The sequence below is a fragment of the Epinephelus moara genome, chromosome 12 (genome assembly GCF_006386435.1).
Source record: "Epinephelus moara isolate mb chromosome 12, YSFRI_EMoa_1.0, whole genome shotgun sequence".
Lineage (NCBI taxonomy): Eukaryota > Metazoa > Chordata > Actinopteri > Perciformes > Serranidae > Epinephelus > Epinephelus moara.
In genome coordinates this window covers 28,495,203-28,512,770 of record NC_065517.1, presented here as the reverse complement: position 1 = coordinate 28,512,770, position 17,568 = coordinate 28,495,203, and the positions used below count along the sequence as shown (strand labels likewise).

At 42.0% G+C, this 17,568-nt stretch overlaps 2 protein-coding genes across 4 annotated transcripts in view; one reads left to right on the top strand and one right to left on the bottom strand.

Moving 5' to 3' along the window:
- The window catches only part of LOC126398464 (trans-L-3-hydroxyproline dehydratase), a 263,012-nt gene that overhangs the window by 34,882 nt on the left and 210,562 nt on the right, over positions 1–17,568 (top strand). The gene's annotated exons all lie outside the window — the stretch shown is intronic.
- LOC126398442 (disheveled-associated activator of morphogenesis 1-like) overlaps positions 1–17,568 on the bottom strand; it is a 73,346-nt gene that overhangs the window by 28,093 nt on the left and 27,685 nt on the right. For all 3 annotated transcript variants that reach the window (XM_050057784.1, XM_050057785.1, XM_050057783.1), the window contains exon 2: positions 5,535–5,827. In XM_050057784.1, coding sequence (XP_049913741.1) covers positions 5,535–5,723 — 189 coding nt within the window. In that variant the 5' untranslated portion in view covers positions 5,724–5,827. The remainder of the gene's footprint in view (positions 1–5,534; positions 5,828–17,568) is intronic.

Genomic DNA, 17,568 nt, shown 5'->3' with positions numbered 1-17,568 from the left:
TCGTGGTTGTAAGCACCAGTCAAGTTGCAGTTACAGTTTACCATCCATGTCTGTGAAAAAAAACAGAATTACAAATGCATTCTTGAGTTATGGCCAAAAACATGTTTTGCGAGGTCACAGTGACCTTTGACCGCTAGCTTCTAATCAGTTCATTCCTCAGTCCAAGTGGACATTTGTGCCAAATTTGAAGTAATTTTCTTTAGATGAGATATCGCATTCATGAGAAGGAGATTAATGCAAGGTCAAAGTGACCTTGACCTTTGACCACCCACATCTAATCTGTTCCTCATTGAGTACGAGTGGACATTTGTGCCAAATATGAAGAAGTTCCCTAAAGGCTTTCTTGAGATAATACATTCACAAGAAAGACACAGATGAGGCCACAGTGACCTTGACTATTAACCTATGACCACCAAAATCTCATCATGTCATCATTAAGTCCACGTGGATGTTTGTGCCAAATCTGAAGAAAAATTCCCTCAAAGCGTTCCTGAGATATCACGTTCACAAGAACGGGACGGACAACCCGAAAACATTATGACTCTGACCACGACTATCGACAGCACAGAGGCATAATGAGAGAAAAGTACAATGTCCTGGAAAATCCTGTGTTTTCCTGGAAAAATGTTTCAACATTCTCCATTTTTTTTCTTCATCTGAGAATGAACTATCAGAGCTCACCAAAACAGATAACACTGCCATGTGAAAGTTATGTTCAGGATAATATGTTTAAATGGTAGTTTATGAACCAGAGTGGTTATCGGTTATGTTGCAGAAACCCTGCAAGCTCCCCCCTCCAAGTCCCGTCACACGGAAGCACATGCAGGTTGGATGTTGGATTAAATTATGACTTAAGTGGCCGAAACGCTGATAAATGTAAATTAATCCTTCAAATGTAAGATTAGCCACTGCTGGTTGGTAACTGTGGTAGTTTTTCTCATTATATTGTCATTCTATGATTAATATTTAATAATTTATAGATGTGTAAGAGATGATTTCACAGATAAGCTATAACCATAGACTGCATGTCTTTTAAATCAGACTTCAATAGAGAGGAGCATATTAGTGAATGGCGCCATCCCTGTCTGTCATACCAGCTAGATCAGAGAGATAGATAAGAGAAGTCCTGGATAATGATCTTAAGAAAAGAGTGTGAACTGCAGGAGCATCAAATGGATATTTTAGGCATTTAACATCACATTTGTTGGACACAATTAATCCACACAGGTCAAATGTAAAGGCAGTTCTGCTTAAATGAGCCTCATGTGAAAAAGATGTCGAGTCATGAGAAAGCTTTTAAGCGATTTAGTTCCAGGAGACAGTACTGTAGGTAGAGTCAACATCAGTCTAAACACAGGTTTATTCTTTCTTAGCTGCTATTTAACCAACAACTGCAGATTAAGTTAATGTGATTTACCCAACAGAGACTGACTGTTAAATGTTTTCTGGCTGCTACTCTTCATGGGAATTGTCTTTGGGGATGTTCTTTTCTAAAGCCACTGATGTATCTCATGAATTACACAGACTAGTAAGAAGTGAATGGGAAAAAGGCAAATAATGCTGGCCTTAGACAAAACAACTTCTTCAAGAGATTTCACTGTCACAGACAAATTTACAGTGGTGGAATAAAATCAGGAGAGTTTTGTTGGAGCTGTGGCACCCTAATGTGATCTCGACCATTTGGTGTAAGGTGGTCATAAATCTCAGTCCGAGCTGCCTTAAAGAGCAGTGTGTGAGATTTAGGGGGAATTAGTGGCATCTAGCAGTAAGGACTGCAGATTGCAACCAGATCAAACTTCTCCCGGTTAGAATTCACGGCAAATTAAACCGTCGCGGAGGAGCTGCTAACTATGGTGGCCAACATCAAACACGACTGGCCCTATCTAGAGCCAGTGTTTGGTTTGTCTGTTCTGGGCTACTGTAGAAACATGGCGGTGCAACATGGCAGACTCCACAGACGAGGATTCACTCCCTATGTAGATAAAAACATTCTAAGGTAACAAAAACACAAAAATCTAAGTTTCAGATGATTATACACCAAAGAAAACACACTTATATTATATTCCATTTCTGCCGATATATACCTCTAAATCCTACACACTGGACACTAAATCAGTCTTTTTTTGGTCTTGATGTTCCAATAAATGTTTACTATTACCCTAAGTTTTTCAACTTGGCTCATGCAAATAGCGCAGGTCAATGACAACAACCAATAGCTGTATCCTCTCCAGCACCAGACAAACCAAAGCAGCAAACCGAGTGGACAGTAAACATGGAGGGGAGTTGAGGGAGGTGCAAAAACATGAACAAGTCTCTGTTCTCTTGGACTGTAGAAAAGGAGGAGAACCTGGTTGAGCTATGCAGTGGACAAGGGTTGGTGTTTAATTCGGTGTGTTCCTTATCGACCAACTGGCACTTGTTTAGTGAGAAATCTTAATTTTTAAAAAAGACTTGGCCTCTCACTCCCACAGTCTCTGTAAAGTTTGTACGCAAATACAGTTTATCTTTATGGATTATATTGATGCTGGATTAACAAGAATACTGTTGACATATGTCGCCTTGTATCTTGTGTTTCAAAAGTTATGTATTTTTTGCAGACACTTAAGGAATTGTTAACATGTCATATTCCTTAAAGGGAGTTTGGTGTGGCATTTTCCACCAGGAGCAGGATGGGAATCATCTTAAAAGGAATCAAGTTGTAGTATTGCAAATAGTGACTCTGCAAGATCCACAGTCTCTGCAAAATCTTATAATTAGTGGCTAAAAATCGACATTGTCTTTGGATGTGATAGTGTGTCAGACTTAAGTCTTTTTCTAAGCCTTCTAGTGAATGGTAGGTATGATTTAAATGTATGTTTTACTGCAGGTCTTCTGTTTGAGTGAGAGTAACTCTTCAAACATAGGATGGGAAAAGAAGCTTCACCTGGACTTAAGGGTTTCTGGAAAACTTTTCTCAATGAATCTGAGGTTCAAAGGTCTGGTTTAATTGATCGTAACCGACCAGATGGCCCTAACTCATTCCACAACGCGGGTCTTTTTTCCAGCAAGCCTGTTCGGATTATACACGCACATGGTGGCTCACACTGGGCGAAGAGAAAAGCACGTGGCTGTTTTCTCTTGGTAAACAGAGCAACTGAAGGCCTCCTTGTCGTCACACTCAACTCACTCAATTATGTCTTCATAAAGGGCGGGAGACAAAAACAAGCAATTAGCAGATGGAGGAGGCCGAGACACTAAGAGTTCCTGAATGAGGTCTATTGATGTGCAAAAATGTCATGCTTAGATTACTGTGGCAACCGCGGGAGAGGAAAATGGGGCAGGGGAGAGAGGAGAGCACGACAAATTAGAAGTGACAATAAGACAGAGGAAGAATGGCAGTCTGGCCCCGTTACTCACAAGACAGTGTAAACTGGGAGGAAGTGACAGTTTGTTGGGGAATGTCTTAACATGTAACAGACAGTAAACAATGAGGTAATATTATATTTTAAAGACATCTAATGTATAAACACAAATATTTAAATTTCATCTCTCGCTTGTCTCCAATTTAACTGCAATTGAAACCTTTTATAACAACTGACAAATATTAACACTGCAGTTTTTGGCAAACGTTACCCAAACAGCAGCAAACAGAGCATTTGTTGGGGAACTATTCTGAGCTGCGGATTAATAAACATTTGGGGCTTGAGTGAGTATTTACAGCAGGATGGTGAATGTGGGATCAACTCAGAATAAAACACAGAGGTAATGTTCATGGTAATAAAAACAGGTCACTCTGTGTAATGGCAAGGCTCATTAATATGTTTTACGCAGTAGTTTTTGACACAGAGGAACACTCTGTATCAGGCTTTAGCTAAACTGGCAAAAAGGATGATGACATTAAAAGGAAACTTGAGTATTTTTTAACCTGGACTCTATTTTCCCATGTTTTTGTGTTTAAATGACTATTGGGAATAACTATTTTTGATATTAGTCCAGTCTTGAGAGAGTAGTTGGAGCTGGCAGCTGGCAAATGACCGTTCAGGGCAGTAGCACACTGTCAATGTATGTCTACTAAAAGTTCTTGTTTTTGCCACTGACAGGCTCAGATTGTTATTGTTAGTGTCCAACGTGTTGGTGAAGATTCTCAGTCATCCAGGTCATGGTAATCTTAGATGCTACATCGTAGACAACTGGACTTGCTTGAGTTTGAGGCAGACGTTTCACCTCTCACCCAAGAGCCTCCTTCAGTTCAGTGCAGAGTCGCAGGCTGTAAACCCTGTGTGGGTGTGAACCCTAAGAGAGTCGTTGAGGTCACATGTAAGTCGTTGACCCACCCGGCCATCATGTTGGTCGTTAGGGTTAGATGGGTCCAGGTGTAAATGAGTGTTAAGTTAGTGTCTGACATTATGGAAAGCACTCTGCGGAGAAATATAAGGTTTCTCTTTACCTTTCGCTTGATCCAGTCTGTTTTTTTTTATTGACTTCCTGCAACAACTCTACTTGCAGGATTACAGAATGACACTCTGAGTGACATTTGGTTAGACACAATAATAAACAGACCAAATAAAGCACAATGTAAAGAAAAATGTCAACTTTCTCTGCAGGGTGCTTTCCATAATGTTGCCAGATGTTTTCATATTAGATATGCTTAAATAGCACCGTGCCTGAGTACAATCTCCCCTCATCTACAGTCCCCCGCTGCTCAGCTTTCACATAACAATGTTGTTCCATACCGGAGTACACTTCTGTCATCATCTACGTGACATTTTTGTCATGCTATGGTGTAGAAAAGGCCGCCACAGATGGACACTGCTGCCCTGGGGACCATCATTAGCGGGGAGTGGAGGAGTAGTGAGGTGACACTCTGCTCCTGACCAGAGGAGCTCTGACTGCAGATTGAAGGTGACAGTGAAGCAGAATCTGGGACTGTTTTCGACAGGCTGCACTGCTGTCTGACATAGAGGCATCATTATTAACTTGAGACAGTTTCATAACCGGATAAAAACTTGTTGTAGTCAACGTAATGGCAGTCCACTTCTGTGTTTTGGTACAGTTGGTGTTGATAACTGATGCGCATAATACCAGAATACACATGAACGGTGGTCTCGAATATGGTGTGGGCATGGATCGAATTATGGTACAAAGTATTCACACTAAACAAACTGGACTTTGAGGTCAAGGGTACTCAGAGCTGGGCCTGGGTCCCTGATTTGAAAGCCCCTTTATAACAATCTGAGCCTGTCATTGGCGAAAACAGGCACTGTTAATGGATGAACATTGACCGTGCACTATTGCCCAAATTGCAGGCTGGTCCCACTCAATACTGGATCAATGTCAGAAATTCATGTTCCCATTAGTCAATTAGTCACAAAACCAAGAGAAAATAGGGTCCAGGTGGATGAAATACCAAAGTTTCCCGTAAAACTATATAAAATAACACCAGATTTGTCCTTTACTCCAAATGTTAGAAATGATTTACTAAACATTTCTTTTAATGTCTTACAAATACTCTGGTCTGAATTTCTTTGACAAGACAAAGCAGAATAAAGTCTTACCACCAACTCGGAGAACATGCCATCCAGCTCGTCATATCCCGGCATCGGCAGTGCCGGCTCCATGGCCTGCAGGGCGAAGTCCTCCCTGAGCCTGTAGGTGATCTCCGGGTGATCATTGCTGTTAAAACAGCAGAAGAAAAAGGAGAGGCCACCACGGCTGCCGCCGCCACCACGTTTCCGGGGAGCCATGGCTGTCCGCTGCGTCCGGCTGGTCAGGTAGGGAGGGTGGGAGGCTCCTTCAGGGCCTCTTTACAGCCCCCTCCACCTCAGAGTTCGGCCTCCGTCAGAGAGTACTGTGAACACGGAGAAGGGACACGATGAGTTTTCAACATAAAACAAAATCTGGTCTCACACAGCGGAGTGCTGTCTTCACCATGTGACTTTCTGTTATTTAAATGGACATTGCAAAAATCAATAACAGAAGCAGATTTTTTGAAGACAGATAAACAATAGCAGATAATACGGTCCATGAATACAAATGCACGCACATTTAAATGGTATTAAATACAAATATTATTACTCTCTGCTTTCATGGATGAAATCCGGGGCCCCACACCAACACCCGAGGGACAAACTGGCTCGCATATGTTGACGTTTGCAGAACTGTTACTTATTAGCAGCTGGGCGACACAAAATCTATCTATCGAGTTTTCCATACTTCCAACTGAACCCTCTGCCCCTGGAAAGAGTTAATGATGAAGGGTCATAATTTTTGAAATAAGAGCACAATGCAGCGTATCAGTGAGGGCGAGCAATGAAAGAATTCATTATATAGTTTACACAATAGGGCCCCGTGAGAGTGTGATGTTTGAAATGGAGACCATAATTTGCCAGGATTAGTGTATTCAGGCCTTTTCATCTCCCCTTCCTTCCTATTCAGCATCAGCTTTCCTCTAAAGACCTAACGACTGATGATTAGAGGGGTGTGTTTACAATGACCATGGTGAGAGAGGTGTGTGAGGCCTTTTGTGGTTTTGAAGACCGGCTTGGTCATCGTGGGTGAAATGCAAAAAACAGGCCCTCTTGTGAACTCTGGGACGAGTCATTATAAGGTGTGTTATTCAGCCTGCGTGCTGTTCAAATGACAGGTGAGATTTACAGCTTGTGGAGACTACGTCACACTCAAACATACACTGCCTCAATCATTCTGATAACCATCAACACCAGACTTTCCCTTCCTGGCTCTCCAACTTACGTAGACATAATCACACACTTGGTTTGGTCTCCAGCAGCTGTACTTTCACCAGTAATGTATGAAATGTGTGTGATCCTGTTGCCAGTCTGCCCTGCCTTTATATCACAGATAAAAATACATCAAGATCAGCTGTCAGAAATGAACTGCATTGACGAGGAGGGTTGAGCACATTACAGAAAGTTATGTCCTGCCAGGTGAAGGTCCAGTGTGCCCAAAAACTTCTTAAGGGATATTTTGGGCTGGTGCTAGTAGCAAGAGAATCTAGGGAGGGTAATGTTGGTGTGTCAGTCGTTCTGACTGGAACTGGAAGGATTGAAATTAAATTGAAATTGTGCAGCCCTACAGACTGAATCCTAATGACTTTGGTGATCCTCTGACTTCATCTAGCGCCACCAGGTGTTTGACATTTGAGTGAGTGTCTCGAAGACCTGTCTCGAAGACAGGTCATGGTAATCAGAAGTGTTATATCGTAGGCAACTGGACTTGCTTGAGTTTTTTGAAGACATTTCGCCTCTCATCCAACTGAAAAGGTTCTTAAAGTTGTTCAAGAACTGAAGAAGCCTCTTGGATGAGAGGCAAAACATCTTCAAGAAAGTCCAATTGCCCATGCTATAGCACTTAAGATTCCCCTTAAGGTAATGTCTAATAACTTTGGTGATCCATTAACTTTTCATTTCGTGCCACCATCAGCTCAGAATTTCAAAGTCTCCAATTCTTTGGTTTACAACTAATCACATTCCTGTCAGCCCCAGCTGCACCTGTGTTTAGTGCAAATTGGAAAATGTGCACATGCTAACACGTCTAAACTAATGCTGCATCCTAAATATCATGCTAACATGCTTTTTAGCACGATATAACAGTATGTGAGATCTTCTAGTAAGTCTGAGACCTTGGCAGGAAACCAATAGTATGTTGATTCACCTACAGTGCCTGTTGAAATATCACATTATCGAAACACTGGACACTACACCAGCATAAATATCCCACAATGCAATGTGGTAGTGACAAACATTCACAAAAGACATTGGCGGACAGCGACCAAGACAGCTCTGTAACGTCAATAACCCTTCAGTTTGAGTGTGGGTATAAGATTTCATTTTGCTAGGCGGACTATATTTGCAAAATTATTTTTAAATTGCCAGTACAGCTGAGGTTGGCACGGGTTACCATGGTTACATGGTAACATGTTTCCATGTGGCTAGGAGGCTCTCTGGAGGTTATGTGGCAATTACAGCTCAGTGTGTCTAAAAAGATACATGCTACTGTTTATTCATACAGAAATATGTTACACAAAATGACACATATAGAGCTTGTAGTGCACAGTGTGTGATTTTGGATGCAGCATAAGATGGAGAACATTGTCAGCGTTATACCTGCTAAACATCTGCATGTCGTGAGCATGTCGCCATGCTAGCTTTAGGATAAAGTACAACCTCACAGAGCTGCAAGCAGGACTGTAGATTGTTCGTGTTGTTTAATATTTATGTCTTATCTTCAGACGGTGTTTGGACCTGAGATCAGATGAACATGGAGCGTTTGGTTATTTAGTTACAGCTATTCATTCATAAAGAGTGACACTTTCCTCTGTTGCTAAAGTTAAAAACTGAATCTTGAGACAAGACAGACCTTGAACCTCGCTCCTGAAAACACAAACATGTTTGATTTGTAACAAACTACTGACTCGTACAAACACACGGGCTAAGAGACGAGACAGCTGCGGCGTGTGCTCTTAGAGCTGCTGGCTCGACTCCAAGCAGCAATAATGGAATAAAGTACACAAGACCTCTCTGCTGTCTGGCAAATAAAGACATGGTGTCCACACATCCACGAGGACACCGTCGTCAGCATGTCACAAAAACAGCTCGTCTGTCTCCCCTTCCTGCTGTGCAGAGCTGTGTGAGGCCAAGTATCATAACCACAGAGGCTGCGCTGACCTGCAGGAATTTCTGGACGTCTTTTCTTGGTGACCGACAGCCCGCTGAACATAACCAAGTTCATTTGACCTTTCCCAATGTTTTCCTACAAGTCAGAGGCTTTGCCCAGACAGAACGCATCATTTGCAGTGTGATGCAGTCCAAATTTAACCTGGTCAGGTCACGTACTTCGCTGTAATCGAAGATTGCGGGTCCCAGTGCGACAGACGACAGCTAAAGTTATCTAAAGGGAAAGTGAGGACATTTCCTGTGGCAACTTCGTCTAAGTAGAGTCAATAAGTAGTCCATTTTGTGGTCTACCTAAATAAAGCCTGATGCCATCACTGTCCCATTTTAGTCACTTTTCTGGTTCATCTGTGTTTCCCCGATCCAACAGCTGTACTTTTCAAATTTGGAACAGCCACTAAAGCTGTCAGAGACTTTTTCCAAGCACCACAAAATCCTGAAATCTGTCATATTATTTTCATATTTCATCCTGTTAACGTTTGTTTTAAATATGTTTCCTTTAATGTACGGATGCCAACAATAACAAAAGAAGCAAATCCCCAAAAGGAATATAATCAAAACACTTTAAAACAAAAAAAGATAAAATGCCGTTTAACGATTTAATATTTTGTTCCAAGGTAAACTGTGTTGATAATAAATTGTTGCAATGACCACTTAATCAGACATAAAACACATTCGTCCAAATTACAATCTGTCTCTTGGTGGCCAATAGACTCGTAATAACCGGGCAAACTGTCAAACAAAACGAACAATAGCCAACTTTATTCCATCACTAGAATATCCACTCCTCTCCACTCAGCAAATACCTGAATATACAAAGTTTGTAGTGTACACAGACAAGGTGCCCGAGGCCAAAAGGCCACACGTGGGATAAAGTACACAGCAGCCCACCCTTCCTAACACACTGAATGGTGTATTTATTTTGACACATCCTTGACTTTTCCAAATAGACTACCAGAGACCTCAGCAGCAGCAGCAGCAGCAGCAGCAGCTGCTTGGCTTCACGCTCACCGTCTATTCTAGCATGAAGGGAACAAGCAATTCAAAGCCCTCTTTGACCATATTAGTCCACGAAACTGCCCATCTTTTCCATTAGCTGAAGCGAGCTGTAAACTTTGTATAAACCCCTGAGCCAGAGTGGGACAGCGCTGGTCCCCATCCAGCTTACAGGAACCTGTGGATGTGCCACAGCTTGGCCGTGTGTGGAGGGCACAAGGAGAGGGGGCGTTTAAAGGGAACCCATCGTGCTTCTGTCCAGGCTCATGCATGTCTTTTGGGTTTCTAGAACATGTTTACATGCTTTAATGATCAGACTGACTGTGCTGGAACACCTGTATTCACCCTCTGTCTGAAAAGATCCGTTTAGCGCCTGTCTCTTCAAGCCCCGATCTCAAAAAAGCCCAATCTGCTCTGATTCTCCGTATTTCTGGGTCTTCCGCATCTCGGGGTCTCTGTACCATAATTGCAGCCAGGGGAGTGATAGTAACGGAGAACATCAGCACTTCTTACCGTGAAAAAACACCAATAAAAACTTCCAGAGCTAAATCTTCACAACCAGACATGTTCCAGCAAGAATATGATCCAAAATCAGGGAGAAATGAACAACAACAGCAACCACAATTACCCTGACGTGCAGGTGGAAGAGTGCATCTACTCATGGATGGGAGGCTCAGTGCAAGATGCTAACATCAATGTCGTCCTCCTTGGCTAAGCTGTAATGTTAGCTAGCTCAGTGGTGCTAGTTCCCTTTTTCCATTGTCACTCTTGGCTGTCCCGAGTAAAGTCATGCCACGCCAATTTGTGTTTCCATTGTCAGTTTCGACGTGCCATGCCACGCCACCAGATATGGACCTTCTCCTGAGTAGGTCCAAAAGCCGCCCTCAAGCGGGTAGTGGTACATCTCGCTACACAAGGCGCCTGCTCTATCAATTAAACCGACGGCCCGAGAAAGGCTTTTTTAAAGGTCTCTGTGTGTTCAGCTCTCAGTACTTTTGTAGCTTCTAACTGAATCTCTGTGGTTTGGAGTTTAGTTTCTCTCCTGCATCCTGTTTTTACTTTAGATATCTGCTTTATTTTACTGTTTCATGTTTGCTATTCACCTGTATTAGAGGTTGTCTGAAGTTGAAAACTCAACATTTCGTTATTTTGCTAAGTTTTTACATAGCAAAATAACGGGGGACTTTTACTGCGAAGAATCTATAGGAAATTAAAGTGTTATTACTGAATTAGCGGAACTTTGTTAGCGGCTTTTTGTCAATAAAGGTAAGGCTAATAATACAGCAGGGAGGAAAGTGAAAGCAGAAACAGCCACAGTGAGATGTTGATGAAGAGCTGCAGACAACAGGCTCTGACTGCACTTCTGCTAACAGTTCACCTCCAACAGGTAAACTTCTTTCACCTGTCTTGCTGTGAAAAAACACATGCAGCATAAATAACAGGGGGTTAAACGGTGGATCAGCACTGCTTTAAAACGTCATCACTCAAGAAAAGCCATCATCAGTGTAAGACACACCTTCAAGAAGGTAGCCATGTTGTAATGGAAATGCAAATCTCTGCAGTGCTGGGCTGAAGGCCCAAACCAAGCCGAGCCAGCCCATGCCTGTCAAAAAGGGTGTAGGTAAGCCGGCAGTAGATGCTCCCTTCTCAGTGGTGAACAGGTGACAGGTGTAGTTCAGCAGAAAGAAAATAGTTCCTACATGAAACCGCTCACAACAAGGTCTGTGGATTATCTTGAGTACCCAGGTCATGACTTCTGTAAAGAGACATTGCTGTTGAGTTTTTCAAATGTATTTTTAGGCTCTTTGAGCACCACAAACTGAGTACCATCTAGCTCCATTATATCGTAGAGAAGGCAGACATCTCTACGGCTGACATCTCCAACACTCAGCAACTAACACCAAAACAATCTAGACTGCCAAACAGCACTACAGGTAAGAGGAACTGGCCCCTTAAGATCTTGACATGCAGACTTTGTCGCTGTGAAAACTTTTTGTTTGTGCTGTAATTGTTAACCTGTGAGACCTGAGTGCTCCGACATCAGCCCCCGGAGGTTGTCTGTCAGACGGTCAAGGTTCCCAACATAACAGAGGCCTGTTAGAACAAGAGGACATTCCTCTCATAGCCAGGTGAGCTTTGTGACCCTGAAAAACACCCTTACAACAACACCTTCCACTGTCACCTGTTCCAACTGAGAAGAAACACAGATTACTCCAAATCCTAAAACAAGCACATACAGACCCACTCAGTCAAACTGACCCGCAGTTGTCCAGGCAGTAAAAGCCGGCAGAATTAATGGTTATTTCCAGGACTTATCATGGTAGCAGGCAGGTTTGAAATGTTAACAGTCTGCAAGTTGATGAAAATGCCACATAACAGCTGCACTATCCGTAAAATTAAGAAGAATGCTGTTTATTCAGACACAAATCAACTTTTGAACTGTACTTGGAGAAACATGACTTTTGTAGGCCGCCGGTTACATCACGAGGAAGATTTTTCTTGTACTCTCCTTCATTCATACACATCCAATAATTAAATCCGCCCACCCATATCCACACAAACACTTCTCTCTTTGTCTGTAGGGAGATTTCTATCCTTGGATAGCCTTGTTGTTTTCGTGACCATGTGGTTTGGCGGGTGATCTGGCGCGACTCCAGACTGTAAAAAGAATCCCAGTGTTTGTAAAGTGAGTGTGAGCCCGTGCATGGTGCCCGCCCAAGACCTCTCTGCAAAAACCTGCACGAGTGTCAGTGTCCGCTGGAGAAAAGGCAGAGGCAGAGAGGAGCATCTTAAGCTAAACACAGAGAGATGCTCACGTTACCAAACATGTGCGAAGAGGAATGAAGAACAGAGAGAACGAATTCAAAGATGATCTGATGATTCTCATCCCGCTGTCTTTATTCTTTTCTCTGATGTTGCTTCATACATTTTACTCCTCTCTTCAGCCTCCTTAACTATTGTAACTTACTTCCAAGATCTATATTGAATGGCATCAACACTGATGGTAAACTGTGCAGTGAAAATAATGTGGGTTCGATTTCTCTGGTCTTGTTTGGGTCGCTGGTGCTGCAGTGTTCCTATAAGGAGGACTATTGTAAACTTAAACGTAGTATTGCTGCACCAGTTCACTGATGAACGGAGGCATCTGCAATGTCCAGAGTAAATTGCTCCACCTCAGTATCTGCAGTTTGAAATGTCCGCCAGAATCAACGGTTTTGGATCAGGCCCAGTAAAACCAGCAGGTGGTGGGACACTTTCCAGAGTGGGATCGTTGTCACTGAGTACCGGAAGGAGAACTTTCACGTGTTACTCCTATGATGAGTCAGCTTCATCCTTAATTTGAATTTGATGAGTATCTCCACGACATGTTTTTGAAAAGCTGACGTTAGCCTGTACACCTCTGAGCCTTAGACTCATTTAATAACAGCATGTTGACGTTCTAAATGCTGCCAGACATGAAGGAAATTTGCAAAAATGTGCAATCACACTAATTGCAACAAAAAAATCTGTTTATGAACCAAACCAAATCAAAACATGCAATCTAATAGTGATTATCTTGTCTGTCAAACATGGGTGTCTTTGTTCATTCATTCATTTTCCGTAACCGCTTATCCTGCTAGAGGTCGGGCGGGGCTGGACCCTATCCCATCTGACACTGGGTGAGAGGTGTGGTACATCCTGGACAGGTCGCCAGCCTATCACAGCGCTGCCTTTATGTATTATTTATTAAATACTAAAAGGTCAACTAAAAGCTGTTGCTAATAAGCCAGAATGTGCCTGACTTTACACAGGAATCCAGCCTTGGAGAGAGAACACAGTGGACAGTAGTGTATTGAAAGCAGATGTGTGAAATACCTTCTCCTGCACCAGCTGGCGTCTATCAGCACTTTCTGGCGCTGAGATCTACTTTTAATTTTTGATATCTACAGCTGCTATGGCTGCCTGAATCATAAGTGGCTGTAAGGTTGGTTGGGACAAGACACAGCAGAGCAACTCTGCTACGTCTCTAATTGAGCTGGGTATAGCCAGAGGTGGAGGTGGAGGAGGGAACCTTGGATGAGAATATGAAAGCAGTAATGAAAATCAATACTATGCAGCACGGCTGCCTCACCTTGTTTTGAAAAGAGGTACATTATGTCTCTCTTGGGCTCAGGGGCTATAATAAGAAATAATCTGCCTTTTTAAAATGTCCTTGAGTGAGACACGTCAATGCTCCAGGGACACGGTTCAGTCTAACCCTGACCTGCGACCTCTCTGTGGAGGGAGCAAACTAAAATGAAATTTGTCACAGATAATGGAATCAATAAAGTGTCAAGTTACTTCTTCTCCTTGCGTTATTCCTCTAACCTAAGTACAGCTACAATGACTGGCCAACTAACTGATGAGGCCATCGACAGAAAAATGGTCGCTAACCATTTTGATAAATGCTTAATCGTTTAAGTCATTTTTAATGCAAAAATGACAGACTCAAATGTGGAGATTTCCTGCTTTTCTCTGTTTTCTATCACACTCAACTGAATATCTTTGGGTTTTGGATTGACAAAAGGTATATGAAGACATCACCGTGGACTTTGAGAAACTGGAATGGACACTTTGCATTATTTCCTGACATTTTTCAGACCAAACGGTTCATCTAGAATGTAACCAGCAGATTATCCGATAATGAAAATAACCATTGGCTGCATCCCTAAATTCATTCATGCTTTTAATCATGAGGTCACATTAAAAGCTGCACAAAACCCAAATAACTTAATGTGTTGTTTTGAGTTTAGCTGTAAAAACCAAAAAATGCAGCTGCTATTAACTGACTGGTTGTGCTGTATAGCTGCAGCTGCTGTGTTATAGGCAGACCAGAGAGGCATTTGGTGCACAGAAGTTTAATCTTCTTTTCTGATTTAGGATTTGGGATGGATCAGACTTGCAATTTGGTGATCATCTCATCGCAGTATTTTCAATGCAAAGCAACATTATAGGTCAGACCAGTCGCCAGGAGCAAATCTGTGTTTTGTGTTTCTGCAAAACACAGATATGTTATATATGAAAGTTTCATATGTATCAAATCAACATGATGTAGTTCTGGTTACATGTATATGAGCTGACTTTCTAGTGACGATGGTGCCACTACAAGCAGGTGTTCTTTAGCAAGACTTTTGCAATATTTCATGAGGCAATTGTGCCGAGAGCAAGTGTTTTTTAGTGAGACATCTGTGTCATTTCCAGTGACAATGGTGCCACCAAAGTGAGTGTTCTTTTGCAAGACAGTGGCAATGTTTCCAGCGGGGATTGAGCCACCAAAAGCAGGTCTTCTTTAACAAGACATCTGCATCATTTTCAGCTTCGATGGTGCCACCAAAAACGGCTGTTTTAGGCCAAAACATGATCTTTTCCTAACCAAAACCGAATGTTTTTTGTGCCTAAAGAGAAAAGTTTCAACATATCAGCTTATAATAATGTACAAATCTTACATATCCGTGGTTTGCAGAAACATACAATGCCAACATGTAGTCTGGCAATTGAGTTGTATAGGTAGGGTCATTTCATACCACTCCAATGCATCCAGTGTTTCTCACACTGACAAAATAAAAGTATATTAAAAAAGGCCCACTGGAGACACAGTTCATGGTTTGGAGATCGCCCTGTGCTTCACTCAAGAGGTTTATGGACTTGTGGAAACCCCCGCAACTGTTGTGCACTGCATTTGGTAATTTATTTTGGATCAATTTGGACAGCTGCAAACAAAAGGCTCAGGAGTCACACAGCGAGGGCTGCTGGTAGTCCTTTCAGCTCGGAGCTGCCCTGCTGAAAATCAATCAGCAGCCCAGCATTTGGACACGGAGCAGTTTGCTTAACCTGTGAAACTCAAAACTGTGTTGATCCAACCACAAAATGCTCAATAGTAACAGCAGTCAAGAGTAATAAAACAATCTCCGTTTCTCAATGCAGCTGCAGAACATGTCAGATGCTTTTTCCCAGGACAGAAAAACTCAAAATCTCTCATGTTTTTGCTCACAGGCAACGTTTAGTAGCTGCTAACTTAAAGTAAACCAACCAGTGTTACTTCTGGAAAACCAGCAGCTATTTGGCAGTGATTTTCACATTGAACATGGTCTTTCACATTGTCTAATTTACTCTGGTTTAGCTATGTACCAACGGCACAGTGGTGCCCAATTGTCTTGCACAGCTGGGTAGCATACATAACGCTTGTTCTGCCAATTACTTAATAGCACCCCAAGAACATAATGAGTAAACACACGCAGACTTGGATACACATCAGAAAATAACTGGGCCATGACAGAAATGCTGAGTGGCAGGTTAAGAGGAGATTAAAATCAATCAGTCAGACAACAGAGAGCCGTCAGAACTGTCCTCAGTGTGAAAGCAGCCATGCTACAGTAGCAGGGCTGTTCAGCTCCGATGCCTGCGTACTCATGTGCATTTACGTTACAGGATTGTGTGTCTAGATATGACAAAGGCATTGCCTCTGGAGCTTTAATGTCACATGGCTGAGGGAGTTGTGCTGAAGTGGCTCTCAGATTACAGGATTAACATACAGAGAGAGTGCAGAGAAAGGGATAACAGCACAGAGACACACAAAGGAAGCATTTCTTCCACCAGCTGATACAGTTTACACTAAATGTCTCTTGTCTACAAGGCCACGGGTTCAAAAAGTTCACATCTTGTAGGACTTTGAAGTTGTGACAGCGGACTGTGACAAAGTCTCTGTGAGCTGCGACTGTTGTGCAAATCATTTGCATGCTGGAATGTAATATGAGTCTTTTGGTGTGGTAGTTTTTCCAGTTTTCATGATGCCTGTGTAACATGTTGATATATGTGTGTTAATTTGTTTCTACTAAGGGTGTAAATCACTCATCTCATTAGGACATGATATCATATCCTTTCTTTGGAAAACAATATGACATTTGATGATATCACAAAGTCTATCAAGATAATTTTTGGTTCAATTCAGGAGCCTGTGATCGCTGTGACACGATATCAGTGTATATCCTTATTGTTTTTTTCTTAGCTGCTTGCCATTTTCTGCCTGCTGCTAAGCTGCTAGCTCTGTTTTAATGTCTAGGAAGGAGGTGCGCTTGGACACACAGGAACTTGACATGGGATTTTGACAAAAAAAGGCTTATCTTAAAGATGACGATATGTATCAGTGTTTTCACTTTGCATCTATATGTCGGATCGTTGATCATCGAATCTATATATCAGTCCAGACTGATGTATCGTCACACCCCTAGTTTCTACTTCAAGTTTGCTAAACCATATTGTCTGTGGAGTTAAACAAACAATAAATAGGAGCTTTAATGAGAACTACAAAAACGTTGTCATCGAGTCTGTAGTTACTTTATATTCCTTTAAGTGCTCAATGACTATTTTAAGTATAGATGTTCCTAAACCAGTTTTCCCTTCCCAATTCAAATTCTGACACTTGAACTCGCATATCAGCCAATATTGAGTACAGATCAGATACCATTGCATTACAAATAATAAATAACAGCTGTTTACTACTATCCCTAAATGGATGTGAAACGATCGCTATCATTGTTGTATGTCATTGCTCAGGATAAACCCTAGACTGGTGGGACTTTATTGCCAAATCGCTGACATTTTGCAAACGGCTAACGTTACGCTATTTACCGAAAATCAATTCTTCTTTGTTGCTATAAAATTGTAGTTGCTAGTGATTGCACAGAATAACTCTTAGTGTAGGCTACTGTTTCAGAGCAGCAAAGAAGAAGTGATTGCAGGGAACGTGCTGCTTTATCCGAGTGTAAAACTACATAAAATTTTTAAAATAAACTACGTGGTATCGGATCAGTGCATAGACTTGTATACAAGCCAATACCATCGGTATCGTAACAATTTTCAGCGTTAAGTCATTTGTCAAGAAAAA